The 17,304-nt window shown below is 30.6% G+C and overlaps 1 protein-coding gene and 1 long non-coding RNA gene across 2 annotated transcripts; one reads left to right on the top strand and one right to left on the bottom strand.

The window, feature by feature from the left end:
• The first annotated feature begins 5,512 nt into the window (after nucleotides 1-5,512).
• Nucleotides 5,513-6,598, top strand: LOC132713811 (uncharacterized). The gene is made up of 2 exons (XR_009623490.1): nucleotides 5,513-5,914; nucleotides 6,187-6,598. It is a non-coding gene; the product is annotated as an uncharacterized LOC132713811 (long non-coding RNA).
• A 2,296-nt stretch (nucleotides 6,599-8,894) lies between these two features.
• On the bottom strand, nucleotides 8,895-10,440 carry LOC132713810 (uncharacterized). The gene is made up of 2 exons (XM_060696485.1): nucleotides 9,983-10,440; nucleotides 8,895-9,110 (listed from the first exon to the last, which is right to left on the bottom strand). Exons 1-2 carry the CDS (start codon nucleotides 10,208-10,210, stop codon nucleotides 8,895-8,897), a joined length of 444 nt encoding a protein of 147 aa, XP_060552468.1. The 5' UTR covers nucleotides 10,211-10,440.
• Nucleotides 10,441-17,304: the final 6,864 nt, after the last annotated feature.

The following is a 17,304-nucleotide window of genomic DNA, read 5'->3' as shown; positions in this document are numbered from 1 at the left end:
TGCTCGACTGTTTTGGTAATAATAGTAATTTGTGTGGCAATGTAGATCTCTTCTGATTCTTCAGAGAATTGACAGTAGTTGTGGTCTAAGCTATTGTCTAGGTCCATCTTGAATCAGCCTACAAAAACATTGAAATCAGATTTGTGTAGCACTTTTTCTCGATCAATAATTTTATACAAGAGCCTACTGCAGATGTTTTTAAATAATCTATTTCTATCATATAGTAAAATTCACACAACGATCCAAAGAGCGTTATCGGATTTTTTTTTATTTACTATGCATGTCGCGAAAACATGTGACATTCATAATGTTTCAGCGTTAGACGCGATTCGATATAAAACCGAAATAAAATTACTCTGGATAACAATCGAGTACTGCCATAACAATTGATATAAGTCGTAATACTACCTACAAGAATTTCCAATAGCCCTGTTTCCGAGTTTTTATGACAGCTTCGCCATATTTTGCTGGAGTCCTCATTTGACGTCACTCAAAGGGAGGTTATTTGCGACCCGCTTATTTGGAAGAGTGTTATCTAATGTTTTACTGTAATATATCAGATAATTAATATATCAGGTAATTATATTCCAAATTACCAATAGTGAAATTTATCAAAAATAATTTTCACTTTGGTTGGACTTTATCTGAATGCGACTGAAAGGAATATCATTACTAAGAAGCACTTCCGGTTCCGGTTTAGCAGATGGTCGCAATTCAGCATGGAGCTATAAAATTAAATCGTTCTAAGTTTAGATAACCCCCTCCCTACAAACTGACACCCCTAAATGAGTTTTTGAACTATCACTCTACGTACTTATCAAACAATTGTTGTGTATTTATCTTATTATTGTTTAATCTGAAAAAGACTTCAAGAGCACATGGTTCGTCTGCTCAAGTTCAAAATGGCCGCCATTTATTTTTGGAAATAAAAATTATATTTTGAAGTTAATATATTAATTATGGCAGGTAGAAGAAAAGGATTGGTTTCAAATAAGACTGTCAATAAATCTGCCACTAGTGTTTAATCTACAAATGAGAAAATAAATTATCTTATGTAAATTCGGAAGATTTGCACAAGTCACATGATCATAGTTATAGCATAGCTGATGAAAATATCTGTTCAATATGTAAAATTGAAGTCATCAATGATGGTATTCAATGTGAACTGTGTGATGGATGGTACTGTATTAGTTGCTCAGGTTTGTCGTCAAGCTTTTATAAGGAATTAACAAAATCTAAAATCAGTGAAAACATAATATGGTATTGTGATGGATGTAAAAAGGCAGTTCCAGGTGTACGGAAAGTGCTCCAAATTTTTAATAACTCAAAAGAATCACAGGACTCTATTAATCAAAGGTTAAGCAAAGTGGAGGGAAGATTAGACAAAATGCAAATGGAACAAAACTCTAACCTCTTAAATGAAATTAAAGTTGATCAGGCCATAATTGATTTCAAAGAGCGTGAAAAGATAAAAAATAGTGCTATAGTATTTAGTCTCCCTGAAGCAGATGAAAGTTCTGAAGATAATGAAAATAGAGATCTTGAGAATGTTAAAAAGATGTGTGAATTGGCATCTGTTCAGCAAGGCATAAATATAATAAGACTTGGTAAAAAAAGTCAGGTCCAAGGCCCCGACCGAGGCCCCTTAAAGTAAGTTTTTCAAATGAAACTGAAAAACACAGATTTGTCACAAATGGTAAAATTGTCAAAAGAAATACTGAATTTAAAAATATTATCATAACTCCAGACTATACCTTGCGTCAGAGAGAGCAGAATAATTTAATGAAGGCCGAAGTTGCCAAACGTCGAGAGATAGATCCCTCCTTCACCTTTCGAAAACTTAAAGATGAACTCTTTAAAAGAAACACAGATATGACAGGAAGTCTAAATAACAATTCCTATACATCTGAAATTCAAACATTAATGCATAGTTCCCCTTTAGGGGAAGGCTCCAGCAGGAGTGTATTTGCATAGACAGTAATAAAAACAGTTCGTGTTTACATAGTTCAAGTTTTGTTAATGTTGATTTTTCTTCTTCTTTGAAACAAGTTTCTAGTACCTCAAGTAATGAGGTTGTATATAGTAAAAATGACTTTATCTCGAAGCATTCTGATTGCACTAATCATGATGTATCATTTGTTGTTAACAGTGTAGTAGGAATACATGACACTTCTTCAAACATTTATTAGATGATAAAATAGATTTAGATTTGTCTCAGAAGTGGATACAGATTATAGTGGTAATAGTATGGACTCTTTTTCTTCAGATAGTGATATAACAGATTCTTCAAATTCATCAGAAACTACTGTTAACTTTAGTGTAGAAAATATTGATGTTTTAAAATGCTTATATACCAATGCTGACAGTATAGCTAATAAATGGACAGAAATGGAAGCTCATTTGTTTATACATCAGCCAGATGTTATTGGATTAACGGAAGCTTTTTTTCTAAAACAGCAGATGTTATGACTTGTTGAGTTATAATATTAAAGGATATCAGTTATTTTGCAATCCCTAAATTTACTGACAAAGGTAACAGAGGAAACCTTATTATTTATTCGCTTAGGTAAAGGGCATCTCTCTATGAAAGACTAAATAGCATTTCTTGTAAAGAAGCATTATGGTGTGAAGTTGAAATTAATAAACATGAAAACATCTTAATTAGTACACAGATCTCCAAATTCATGTGATATAAATAACAAAGAATTAAATACTCTGTTTAGCTGTATAAAAGACAGTTTTTACAGTAGAATAGTTGTGATGGGTGACTTTAATTATCGTGAGATTGATAGGATCAATTGGATTTCAAATATGCCTGAGAATCATAGTAGTCATGAATTCATCGAAGCAGTACGGGTGATAGTTTTTTATATCAAATAGTGAATTTTCACACAAGATTTCGAAATGGCCAGAATCCTAGCACCTTGGACCTCATATTTACTAATGAAGAGTTTTTAATTGAAAAAACTGGAAACACTTTCCACCAGTTGGTAAAAGTGATCATATACTGTGACTTTAAATATTATATGTAATGTAGAGCAAATTGAAGAACCAAATAAATTGAACTTTATGTATGATAGAGGTGATTACGCTTCCATAAATTTTGAAATGAGTTCAATCGATTGGAGTATTGAATTTCAGCACAAAAGTCTGGAGGATAAATGGTTAATTTTTAAAGAAACAATTCAAATAGTGTAAATAAACACATACCTAAAAGAAATTTTAAACATAGAGGCCCTTGTGGATGACAAATACAGCCTTGAAAGCTGTAAAGAAAAAACATAAATCATGGAATAGATATCAACAAACAAAAGAACTTAGATACTATTTGAACTATTGTAACAATGAAAATATTGCAACAAAGAGATGTAGAAAAGCAAGGTCAGATTTTTAAAAAGAAAATATCAGAAGAAGATAATCAAAAAGCTTTTTATAAATATGCAAACTCCAAGAAGAAAGTAAAAAGTGGTATTTCTCATTTAAAATGTGAAAATGGTACATATACTGAAAGTGACTTAGACAAATTAAGCTAATGAACTAAATAAATTCTTTAAAAGTGTATTTCAAATTGAAAATAACAACAATCTTGCAGATATTACAAATCGCAGTGGTGGAAATACATTAAATGACATTTATTTCAGTGGAGAAGTATTGACTAAGCTTCTTGAGAATTTAAATGTTAATAAATCTTGTGGTCCACATTTGCTTCACCCAAGGGTTTTAAAAGAATTGAGAACATCAATTGTTTCTCCTTTAATACTTATATTTACTGAATCTGTAGAAACTGGAATATTGCCTATGGATTGGAAGACTGCGAATATCAAAGCCTTATTTAAAAAAGGAAGTAAAGATTCACCAGGAAATTATAGACCAATTAGTTTGACATGTATACCCTGTAAATTATTGGAAAAAGTAGTAAGGAATAATATAATTGTAGACTATATGAATGTTAACAACTTTTTCTCTGCAGCCCAATATGGATTTAGATCGCTTAGATCATGTGCCCTTCAGTTACTAGAAGTAATGGAAAAGTGGACTGATTGGTTAGATGAAGGAACAAATTTTGATTGTTTGTATTATGATTTTAAAAAAGCATTTGATATGGTTCCACATTCTAGACTAATACTTAAATTGCAATCTTATGGTATTGGTGGTGCACTTTTATCATGGATCAAAGCATTCCTTACAAACAGAACTCAGTGTGTTGTTGTTAATAATAGTAAATCTGACTATTGTAGTGTAACAAGTGGTGTTCCAAAGGGAAGTGTTTTAGGACCAATATTGTTTCTTATATTCATTAATGACATTGAAAGTCAAATTAAAAGTACCTTGCGTCGCTTTGCAGATGACACAAAATTATTTAACCTGGCAAATGTAAATGAAGACTTTAACCAAATACAAAATGACAATGATAGTTTAATACAATGGAGTGAAAAGTGGTTAATGCAATTTAATGTAGACAAATGCTGTGTTATTCATTATGGACACAATAACACAGAACATCAATATTTTATGAAAAGTGAATTAACAACTAAACAATTGAGATCTAGTGATGAAGAAAGAGATTTAGGTATATTATATGATAAGGATTTGAAATTTCGACATCACATAAGTAATTGTATTAATAAAGCAATTGGTTATTGGTTTGGTTAGAAATACCTTCTTACATGTAAATATAAAACAATTTCGTAAACTTTATAAAACACTGATGAGACCACATCTTGAATATGGAAATATTATTTGGAGTCCAAGATTTAAAAAAGATATTGAAGCAGTCATAAGAGTTCAAAAAAGAGCAACAAAAATGGTTCAATGTATCAGAAATTTATCGTATGTAGAACAATTAAAAATTCTGGAAATTCCTACGTTGGCTTACAGAAGATTTAGAGGTGATATCATTCAAGTATGAAAATTATTAAATGGGAAGGAAGATATAGATTACAATGTATTTTTTGAAAAAGCACAACTTGGTAACCATAACATCAGAGGAAATTCCATGAAGTTGAAAATAAAATCATGTAAAAAGGAAATAAGAAAACATTTTTTCTCATTAAGAGTAATACCAGAATGGAATAAATTACCAGATACTGTAGTATGTTCACCAACGCTGAATTCGCTAAAAAACAGACTCGATAAGGTTATGAAAAACAAGTTATATACTGTTGATACCGGATAATAATCACTGGGTGTCAGACCTCGAGGGGGTTATAAGAGATTTCTGATCTCGCGACCCTACGCTGGATAAAGTAAAAGTAATTACTAAATGGAATAACAGGCAAAAATGAATGCTGTCATACGTAAGTTTTGCATCTTTAGGAAAAGAAAAACGATGTCATCACACATCTTGTTATAAATGTAACAACATTAGAGAAATTTAACAGAACTATATTTCAAAATTGAAGATGTGATGTCGTAAAGTGTTGACGTCATGAAGGAGATTGTGCAACATTCCTGGGTATAATCAGTAAAATAGTTAAAATCACTTAAAAAAGCATGAAATAAAAAGAAAATTTATTTGTTTTACACATAAATTTTGAAATGTTTTTCATTTGTCAACACCATCAATTCTATTTTCACTCATGGCTATGCCACTCATGAACATATTGCATCTGGTGTTCACTCAGTAAAATATATTTCAATCTTACATGCAAAAGAAACAAATATCCTCTATTTATATCATGGGGACATAGCCATCAAAGTAAATGCAAAAGTATCAGATATCAAGTTAAATTACATCTAATTTTGCCGGTACTTATTTAGGCCATGTGAAATATGACATTGACCACCAAATTGACATGATTCTGTAAATTGAATACATTTCAGCTACGTTCTTAAGATATTTTTCTTTACTTTACAGCATCATGCTGTACAGCAACTGTAACTGATGTTGGTACATCACAAAAGACCAGTAATTGTAAGTTTTTATTTTATGTTTTCAAATCATTTTTTGATTATGATAATTTTGAAAATTAATTGCATAAATAGAAAGATGAAGGTAAATGCATTAAAAAATTTTATTGATACAGATGTATTTGGAATTATTCTGGATAACGTGTTTTTGAAGGGTTGGGAAGACCATTTAATTTTTGCCATTTGGAAGTAGGTAATGACTTTTTAAAAAAGATCATTTTCTTAAGTAATACAACTTACAATCACTTTAACCCCTGATGTTTACATTTATTGTAGCGACAATGCCAACATTGACAGAACCAACTCAGCCAAAGAAAAGAAGGAAAACCATCAAAGAGCAAATTGAAGAACAGACACTCAAAAATGTAAAACTTGACAACCAAAGACTAGAAATTCAAATTAAAAAAGATGAACAAGATTTAATCAAAATACAGAATGAAAATGAATTATATAAAACCCAACTTATTTATTACTCTTTAAAACTGCAACAGGAATTCAATTTTGTAATACAGCCAGATGAATAGATTTTTATTAATAGGTTATAGTTCATATGTTAGAATTAAATACAATTCAAGTGCAAGTGACTTCTCCACTTAATTTCAGTTACCGGACTGATTGGAAAAAAAATCCATCAGTTTGACTCAAATTGGGAGCCATGAAATTATGCATAATATACACTTTGAAACCATTTATTGTTAAATTTAATGATTATTTTTGCTACTTGAGGTTAAAAAATTTATTGATCATTACAATTTTGCATAAATAATGTTTAGGTGTGAAAGTACGAAATGAACTGGGTACGAATATCACTCAAGTGGTTAGTTTTTATCCTATATCACTTATCAAATTGGCATTACTGTTTTTGTTTACCTTTCAATTTGCCTTTTTTTTCAGATAATTTTCAATGTTATTTAGGGAATTTATCAGTCATGAATTGGGAAATTTGCTGTCAATTTTCTACTGGGAATGGTGCCATATTCCGGTATCAGTTATATAAGGATAAAAAACACTGAATTTGTATATAATTCTAATATGTGAACTATCACGGCTTATAGTTCACTCTGCCCCTTTTTGAGCTTGACTATACAAAGTATATGGATAGCTGTCCTACTCGCCCGGGCGTCCGCGTCCAGATTTCAGATTAAAGTTTTAATGCTGAGTAACATATTTTTCTCTATAACTTTTTCATTTTTAAGTTTTCAACTTCAAATATATGCTCCTAATCATCAACCACATCTTATGTGATAAGATTCATAACTCTAGCAACAATATTTTTACATTTATCTCCCCTTAAACTTGGAATTTTCCTTAAAAAATGCTATTTTTTACGGTTTCTTCCTTATAATTTCAGGGATCAACTTCATTCTTGAAATATATGCTCCTTATAATTAACCAAATGTTAAATGAGAAAGTTCATAACTCTGGCACCAATCTTGCAATAATTATCTCCCCAGGAACTTAGATAAGCATTGATATCAGCATTAACATGAACATTTTTGTCAAAATTGCATACTAAGTAAAATAATATTACAACTATGAAATTTATAAACATAAAAGTTTAAATACTTGTTCATCATGACAAGGTATGGTTGTTAGACAATGGTCATTAATTTGAAAGTCATTTTTTGGTGCTAGATCTATGTCTTTTTAAGTTAAAATTTTGTCTTATTTAATTATGTTATGACAACTTATTTATTTCTGGTATCAACAATACTTAAGAATTCTAACACGACCCACAATTTTCCCTATTGAACATAGAAGAACAAAAATATGTGTTATTATGCAACAGATGCACAGTTTGACGTTCTATATTTAGACATGTGACGTTATCATTATACACGTGAAGTAACCACTAAAAATCTGACGCGCTGAAAATAAGTTCGGAAACAAATCAGGCGCAATTTTGCTTAACTATCAAGTACTTCAACATTTATTTGCGGATGTGGTGTTAGAATCGAAATAATATATCCAAATCAGTGATTTTATCGCTTGATAACATCACTGTTTGTCGTTCGGATGCGCATCATTGTGTCGCTTCTACGGAGTAGTGGCGACATATAGGGATCACTTATCCGTCGTCTGTCTGTCCGTCTGTCTGTCCGTCCGTCCGTCACAAAACTTGTCCGGACTACTCCTCATAAACTACTGGTGCAATTTCATCCAAACTTTACAGGAATGATCAGTACCAAGTCTAGTTGTGCATATTGTCAGCATTTTCCGGTTCAATGATTTTTGTCAGAGTTATGGCCCTTTAATAATTTTAAAGTTTGTCCGGACAACTTCTCTTATACCACTAATGCAATTTCAATGAAACTTTACAGGATTGATCTGTAGCTCAAGTCCTTGCGCATATTGCACGGGTTTTTCGATTGAATGATTTTCGGCTGAGTTATGGCCCTTTGATAAAAAGGTGTTTTTTTTCTGTGTGTTGCCAGATACGCAAAAGCTTGTCAGGACTACTCCTCCTAAACTACTGGTGCAATTTTATCCAGACTTTACAGGAATGATCAGTACCAAGTCTAGTTGTGCACTGTCCGTCTGTCTGTCCATCTGTCACAAAATTTATCCCAACATGAAATTGGCCATCATGAGACGACACATGTGATTTCTGATCGCTCTTGTTATATCACTCGGGCTACGCCCTCGTAAAATTATTCCTCGCATCTGAACTCCAAACAGTGATGTTATAGAGCGATAAAATCACTGTTTGGGATATATTATTTCTTAAATAGAGAATGTCAAACTGTGATTTTATAGCATAATAAAACACACTTTCTGTGCTTCTATGTTCAATACGGAAAAATGCATGTCGTGTCAGAATGAACCATATAACCTTTCAAAAGTTTATAAAAACCTTATGAAGCAAATGTTTCCTGTCAGAAACAAGAAATACCTGGAGCATTGATATGTAATATTACTTTAAGGATTTCTACAAATATTAAATAAATAAGCCTCTAGCACTTGGTTTGAATAAAGTAAAGTTTTTATGAAAAATAATTTTGCACAATATGTTCTCTCATTGTTGACCCATCTTGGATACCATTATGCTGAGGTGCAGTGTCATTATCATTGTCCGGGTCTGTGCTGCTTTCGTTGTTAATAATGTCCCCTCTTATAATGCCAATGTTATGAAGGACAGCACTTGCAACCGTGTTTACTACTGCTTGGTTTGGCTGTACATCCATTTCATAATGTAGAATCTAGTAAAAGAACATTTACCTTAAAAATGTAATAAAAGTAAAATAATTATAAATTGTACATAAGAAGAATAGAGTGATATTTTGTCCTGTTGTGCTATGTACACTTAATGTATTGTATGTGCCTTTTTTAATAAATTTCATTTTTACTGAATCATATCTCTTTGTAAAAATAATACACTTGAAACTTGTGAAATTACAAAGTTGATAGTAAAGTTATTGTATCTGTGTTTAAATGTTTAAAGCTATATCATTACAAAATTTTTGTTTTACAATTTTTGAAGGAATAATTATTAAATAGTTGTTTGAAAAAAATTATTTTATTTCTTAGATTTCTACCCTTTAAAGTTAATTGTTATGATTTGTTAAATCTTACAATTTTTGAGGGAATAATTATAAAATAGTTGTTTGAAAAAAAATATTTTAATGGCGCTTGTAAACATCATAATTACATGGAAAAAACCCTACTTGAAAATAGTAGCATAGTATTTTGATCAATATTCATGTGTGTTAAATAGAATAATTATATATTACTAACCTTTTGATAGTCCACTATAAGAATATTGAAACAATATCATGTCTCCATTTTTAAATTGTGTAATTGTTAAATTATTTCTTAGCTTTCTACCCTTTAAAGCTGAAATGCTGCTATATATTTTCCTTAGGTCATTACTCACTTGTGAAACATAATGCACCTGCTTGATTTGTAAATCTTACAATAAGTGTTATGTATTCCAATAATGATTTTACAACAGAAACACTACTTAAGATCATCCCGGAATTAAGATAAGATTGCTCCAGTCGTGTTGGTGGTCTTAATATAGAGTATTTACAATATTAACTGCTTGAAAGTTTATTATTATTTAAATATTTACCTGAAATCTTCGCTTCAGTATGCCAAATGTTTGTTCAATGAGCACTCTGGTGTGGCAGAGTGACTCATTAAACCTGCATCGGGCATCGCCTTGTGGATTAAGGAAGGGTGTCATCAAAAAGCTACGGCAAGGGTAGCCAGAGCCTCCTAATAAGAGTCCGTTGTGATCACCTGCAAAATTTATAAATGAAAGTTCACTACATTCAATGTAAAGCAATAGATATTTCATATGCACAATGATCAAATTATGTTTTGCAGTGCTATTACTGTTTCTAGTGTTTTTTTTTTTCTTAGAGATAAGTAATACACATTCATAGATTATACATACTTCAACAAATATACTTATAGTGATATTGTATTTTTTACTTGAAAAACATTATTTGTGTACTATAATTTCTTTAGTTTTTAAGGTATCTATCTTAAACATTTTTGAACTTGTAATTGATTTGTAAATATGATTTTTTTAGTATAATTTATATCATAATAAATTATATCTACTCTAGATTTCAGATACCATGTACAAGGCGATATATGAATCATTTTTTAAAATAATGTCTGCCCTGTCACGTTCAGAAAAAATGTCTCTGCATATATATATAAGATTAGTACAAGCATGACTATGAATATAGCTATGTTAGATAAGAAAATAAAAATATTTCGTGATTTTCAAGTTCAAAAGGAATCATATTTATAAATATATATTTCAAAGACAAGGAATGTAACTTAAAAGACAGTTTACTTTAAAACGTGAGTATCAAAACTGCAAAGTTGTTTATTTAATGAAAAGTTTTAATGTCATATAATTGATTAATGTCCAGCTTCAACAGATTGTTTCATGATGATTTACCCATCAGTTATTTAGTCTTAAATATTCTTGAAATCATTCAAATATTTATAACAAAGATTGTTATTATAATTATAATAATTGTTATCAGTGGGCATTTTAAAATTGATTATGATTGTCAGACATATTTTTTTCAATCATAATTTGACCAACATAGACCTTTTTTCTTTTGAATGCCAAATAAATTCATTCGTTACACACATTACAAAAAATATTCACTCTGTTGTCTTAAACCACTTTATAGAACTACTTTCAATTCGTATTAAGTCCGAGATTTTTACGTATAATCGTCGAGAAGTTACAATTATGACAAACATTGCTCGAAACATTTTGTCTCATGTTTTTTATACATTGGTATGTTATCACATGTATCAATTAAATTACCGATAATAAAGTGGAATAGCTCAGTGGTAAAGCAAAATGTATGTGGTTTGAACCCAACAACATAAATTTGTTACAAACGGCGAACCTCCCGATTTTTTTGCGTTGTAAATTTTCATGAGCAGTGACAATAGCACTGACACGACCAGTGTAACCGGACTTCTATAATGTGTTTGAAATCATTGTATTGAAGTTCACAAAGTTTTAAAATATCTTCAGTAAATTTACAGACAAATCAGGAAAAAAATACCTTTTTTAAAGCAGTATTTTTATGAAAATGCTGAACACTTAACCTTTGATTTATTTTGCTTTCATATACAGGGTTATGGTGCATATCTGGATTAACGGGAAAAATGTTATTACAGATGCTCAATTTTGAGATCCATTTGGAGTTCACCAGCATATGGTAGTGAACGAAAAATGGTGCTTTAATAATATGCCAGGTTAATTCTTAAGTACAATTCAAATTCAAGTTATATTCCAGACTTACACATTGTTAACAGATGTATGATTTCATTTATTTGTTATTTTCGTCTGCCATTCCTTAATACGTATGCCCTTGTTTTCTTTAACAAAATTTAAACAGCAGATCTTCAATTGTATGTTTTGTTCTTTAATCGGTAGGAATTGTTCGTCCGGTCTGACGTTGTTTTTTTTTCCAAGTATTTTGTTCAATATGCATTTGTCATTTTCAAAAGTTCGACCAAGGCGAATACTTTTGAGTGTTCCTTCTAAGTTAAAAAAAAACACGTTGTTCCGAACTTAACCTTAGTGTTGTATATCTTCCAAGGCCTCTCAGATTATTTTAATTAAGCCTGAATTTCCATTATTAAGCTATGTTTTCCTTCTTTTATCCGGATTTATTGTGGTTTATAATTTTTTTGTTTTTATGTTTTTGAAAATGAAATAAAAACAATGCACTTACAGTTATGGTACTTCGTTCTGTCCGTCTGTCAATAATTATCTTAGTAGATACGTTTTACTTCGATTTCTTTTACATTCTAGTTTGTTTCTATCTACGACCATCGTGGATCTTCTTTTTTACATCCTATGCATTCAACACTGAAGGACAATATTGTCTGTAAACATCGTTGGTAGAATAATCTTTCGAAATTGTACTTTTTCTAAATTGGTAGGGACACTAACCATGGACATTTAATTTACCCTACTAATTTTGAGGTTACTCAATCAAGGACCAAAGTAACAGTGTCGTATAATTGTCCAATTTATAACTTGAGAAGGAATGTGCCTTGGTTTGTATTTAAATTGTTCAATTCTAAGTTTGAAAAACGAGCTTTACATATTGAACACCTTAACGTAAATCACTTAATACCTAAAATAAACGAAATATACAATATAAAAACAAATCATATTCGCCTGATATTTTCGGCTTTACTGAGACATTTCTTGACGATGATACAACAGACGATGAATTAAATATAAACAATTTTACACACGAAAGAAAAGACCGTAAAAGTTATCACAAAGGCGGGGGAATTGTAATATATATTGCTGACAATGTGCCATATATCGTTCCGATATAGAAACGGAAGAAGTAGAATCTGTTTGGTTGGAAATTATTTACCCAAATTGCAAACCTTTTCTTTTAAATTTTATATATCGCCCACCAAATGAACACCGATCTTGGATTGACGATTATGAGAAAAAACTAAGTAAAATAGATATATCAAATATCAAATATCATATTCTAGGAGATGTCAATATAAACGTTTATCCAATGAATAAAAATAAAAAAATATGACAATACAAAACGGGGTGATTTGATAACGAAATATGTTTTGAAACAACTTATTACAGATCCTACTAGGAAAACAAAACGTACCTAAAAAATTATAGATCATGTTTAGACAAAAAGTAGCAGATATATTATTGAATCGTTTGTTTCTGATACCTCAAAAAGTGATCATTACACTGCGAAAAATATACTGATAAACGGTTATATACGGTCCCGTATTTTTGACATACATTGTATATGGGCGTGTACGGGATATATTTGTCGAATATACGGACCAAGTAGACCAAGTATACGAGTCCGTATAGGGAACACCGGGTATACGGGAAGTCCGTATAGGCATCAGGCATATACGGAATTCCGTATTTGTCCCATATACATGTACGTATATTTGTTCGTACTTTTGAAGTATACGGAGAATAAAATCCCGTATACGGACTTTATCAAGGTTGTTTTCCCTAGTATACTATAAATATACCAAGGATATACTGAACCGTATTTCTACATATACAGAGGATATACGGACTCGTTTTTTTCTACGTATACAGAGGATATACGGAACCGTATATTCTACATATACAGAGGATATACGGAATAGTATTTTCCACATATACAGATGATATACGGAATCGTATTTTCTACATATACAGGGGATATACGGAATCGTATTTTCTACATATACAGGAAATATACTAAATCTTATTTTCTACATATACAGAAGATATACGGAATCGTATTTTCTACATATAAATATGATATACGGAATCGTATTTTCTACATATACAGAAGATATACGGAATCGTATTTTCTACATAATTATACAGATGATATACGGAATCGTATTTTATTCATATACAGAGTATATACGGAGTCGTATTTTCTACATATACAAGGGATATACGGAATCGTATTTTCAATATATACAGGGGATATACGGAATTGCATTTTTGAGTTGTACACAGGGTATACAGAACTGTATTTTCGAAATAAAAGAAGGTACAGATAATATCAAAAGCATGCATTTACATATAAGTGACACGTATACATTACCGAAATGCAGGCTAGTACAATAGAACATGTTTGATTATACATTGTGAATGTGAACTGTAAAGTCATATGCTTAAGAACTTTATCTTCCAAAACCAAATCGAGTCACTCTTAAATATTTATTATTTGATAAACATATATTCAATATGTATACATACAAATGTATATTAAACAAAATAAACATGTCTTCGTTACAACAGTCATATATTGTTGTAAGCCTTATTCTAGAGAGACACATTAATGTTGTGTTGTAAAGGAATGGCGATAAACCGGTATGTTGCGATACAGAGTCCTGCAATACGTATCACAGTGCAGAACTTCCGCACCGCGATATTTTCTTCAAGGATCGAATTATACATGTACATTTTTCGATATTTTCAAGCCGTAACCTTTATGAATTGCATGTTGTTTAAATCTAGACCAAACTATACCAGCATAATATTTTAGGAAAATGAGTCCATAGCACAAATTGATTATTACAGAAAGTTTTGATAATAATCATTAAAATTAAAAATTCGTATTCACAGAAATTCGTCATTCAAACACTGTTCTTAAAAGCACTTAAATATATCAATCATCTGTAGACCATTGTGACGGTGTCTATTTCGTGACGTAGGAAATGTTTTCTCCAGATATTACAATGATCTTCTTCGGCATGTGTGTATCTGAAAAAAGAGAGTTTAAAATCTTGTTTAAATAGTGTCATGAAATAGTTATCACAACTTTCAAAAAGAATATTCACAAGTATTTTATTTAAGCGTATACATATATACATTTTTTTCTTACGCAAATTTCAAAATTATTTTATATTATTAGGATAAAGCAAACATTTACACAGGATTTAAATGAAATGATAAATCTATGACGGATAATAAGTTATATTTTTTGTTATAAAACCTTTTCAAATATATTTATTTCACACGTGTATTATAATAATATCTTTGTTCTATGTAAAGAGTATTTTATTCATTAAAATATATTTATACAAAATAACATGGTATTGGGAAAAAGTGCTGACATAATCTTTTTGATCGTTTCACAATGTATATTAACATCGTTAGTAGGAGTCAATTCGTTCTGAAAAAAAAAGGTTTAAAATGTACAGATATGCGAAAGGACAACTTTATTTGCTACTCAGATGTAGATCCGTGTTTGCACAATGATATCCAGTTAAGTAAAAGGCGGAACACCCAGCAATACTTCTTATTGATATAAAAACGTAAATCTTAACAAATTTGGATTATTGTTTGTTTCAATTTCAATTATTTCAAAAACTATACCATCACAACTTCACAGCAACGAATAAATACCTTCAATATACAATAGTGTAGATTCATATTTTTTATTGTTAAGACTGTTTACCTAGGTAAGTTGACAACACAATCTCTTACAGAGTGCCATCACTAAAAATAAAGTGATAATTCTCACAAAAATTATAAATCAAAATATCCTCCCTGGCCTGTAGCATTAATCTGATAGTATGAAATCAAATTCAGATAATAAAATATACGTATCATATGTGACAATTGCTTAAAATAACAAAGGAAATATTTTAGCTAATACATAAGTACATGCGAATGCGACAGTATTACGTTCGCACGTAGAACATTTACGTATCAACGCAATATTTTTCACGTGCGCACAAGTACTGTGCGTTTAGAATAATAATTAAGTGACGAGTTGGTCAAGTCCACTCAGGGTTCTCTCTATGACTTTAAAACATGGAGTCCAAAAGCGTGTCGCAATTAATATGTTTACAGATTAGTCATTTTATGCTCACAATAGCATTGCCGATATTTTGAATCTTCAGGAGACTTTCAAAGTTTATAGTTATTCAAAACAAACTCTGAACTACATAGTATAATTATTGTTTTGTTGTCAATATTTATTATGAAACAATAAAATTATAATGCATCAACTCGTGGAAATCGTTGTTTTTTTCACTTTTATACCAAATCAAACTTTATTCTGGTTAAATAAGTCCACTGTTAAGACCAAAAGTTTATATTTGTAAAAAAACGTAAATGTATATAGGCAGCGTTAAATCATGTACAACTTCACACAGTGTGTAAGAGATTCATCCGATCGACAATTATTTTAGCAAATATCTTCAAAAGGGGGCAAATTGAAGATCGATATTTAGAGATTTAATGTTGATTAAATAACAAAGGAACCATTCATTCACATGTTTGGCTTGGAACCTGAGAATTGTTGTGCCCTTTGCGATATTCATAATTTGAGACCACTATCCAGGTGTAAAACAGCTATTACATTACAGGCTAGCTATATAAATTAAATTATCAACAAATTTACCAACTCTCAGCGTAATGCAGTAGGTAAGGTTGTGGTAAATATCAATGTTCGGATTGCACCTTTTTTCCAAAAATATTGCTTTATAATTATCAATCAAGTAAGAAAATGTTGTATCATTTATTGTAAAGATTATAAATACTGTGCTATTTTCTAATAACTTCTCATTTTGTTTTAAATGTAGCTATATTAAGCCCTATTTAGCAAGTTGGTGCAAACTTATACGGAATGCATGATACTGTACACAGACTGTTTCAACTATAGTTAAATTGCACCAAATACTCTTGAACTGCAAAAGTACTATGACTACTACATGCTACACACTATACAGAGTAAAAATCATTATGATCCGTACATGTATATCTAAATCATTAAATATCATAACAAAACTGCCTTTATTAGTGGAGCGGGAAATAAGGTCTCTCTTGTCAAAATAGTGCAAATTGTGATACAAGTATGAAACTTTTAGGAAATCATCTTTAGACTATAGAGATTTCAAAAGTGAAGTGGGCCCAAAAATATCTCTGCTCATCTAACTTAAAGATGGCCGCCATTTTCAAAATGGCCGCCTATAATATTGGCGTACATTATAGCACATTCAGTGAATTTTTTTTGTACAAACCAGAAACTTACACTCAAGCATTTATTAAGGTTCTCCTTTACAGAAATTCAAATCTTCAACAAGTTCCGCGTTCATACCTCTTCAGAATTCAAGATGGCGTCCAATATGGCCGCCGATTTTATGCAAAACTGATATATCTCTTTTGTCATATAATTTGTATCACAAATTATGCATATTTCGATAAAAAGTGTTTAAACATATAAAAAATAATCAAATTGTATGTTAACCACAATGTTAGCCACAATGTAAGTCAAAATTTTTGAGTTATTTATCCAAAAAGTATCTTTAAAAATACTAAAGAAAAAGTGCCAATATTTGCATATTTCTCTAACATGGTTTTCTAATATGTCATTGTACAAAACTCAA

This window comes from Ruditapes philippinarum, unplaced genomic scaffold (assembly GCF_026571515.1).
Source record: "Ruditapes philippinarum isolate M1 unplaced genomic scaffold, ASM2657151v2 ctg18242_1_1_1_1, whole genome shotgun sequence".
NCBI classification, from domain to species: domain Eukaryota; kingdom Metazoa; phylum Mollusca; class Bivalvia; order Venerida; family Veneridae; genus Ruditapes; species Ruditapes philippinarum.
This window is presented reverse-complemented; position numbering and strand designations above follow the sequence as displayed.

What these genes read in the sequence shown, in the direction of transcription:
- LOC132713810 (XM_060696485.1), bottom strand. Translation starts at nt 10,210, where the DNA reads ATGAAATATCTATTGCTTTACATTGAATGTAGTGAACTTTCATTTATA. An exon ending in TACTGAAGCGAAGATTTCAG is followed by an intron (nt 9,111 to 9,982) that starts GTAAATATTTAA and finishes TTCTTTTACTAG; the next exon opens with ATTCTACATTATGAAATGGA.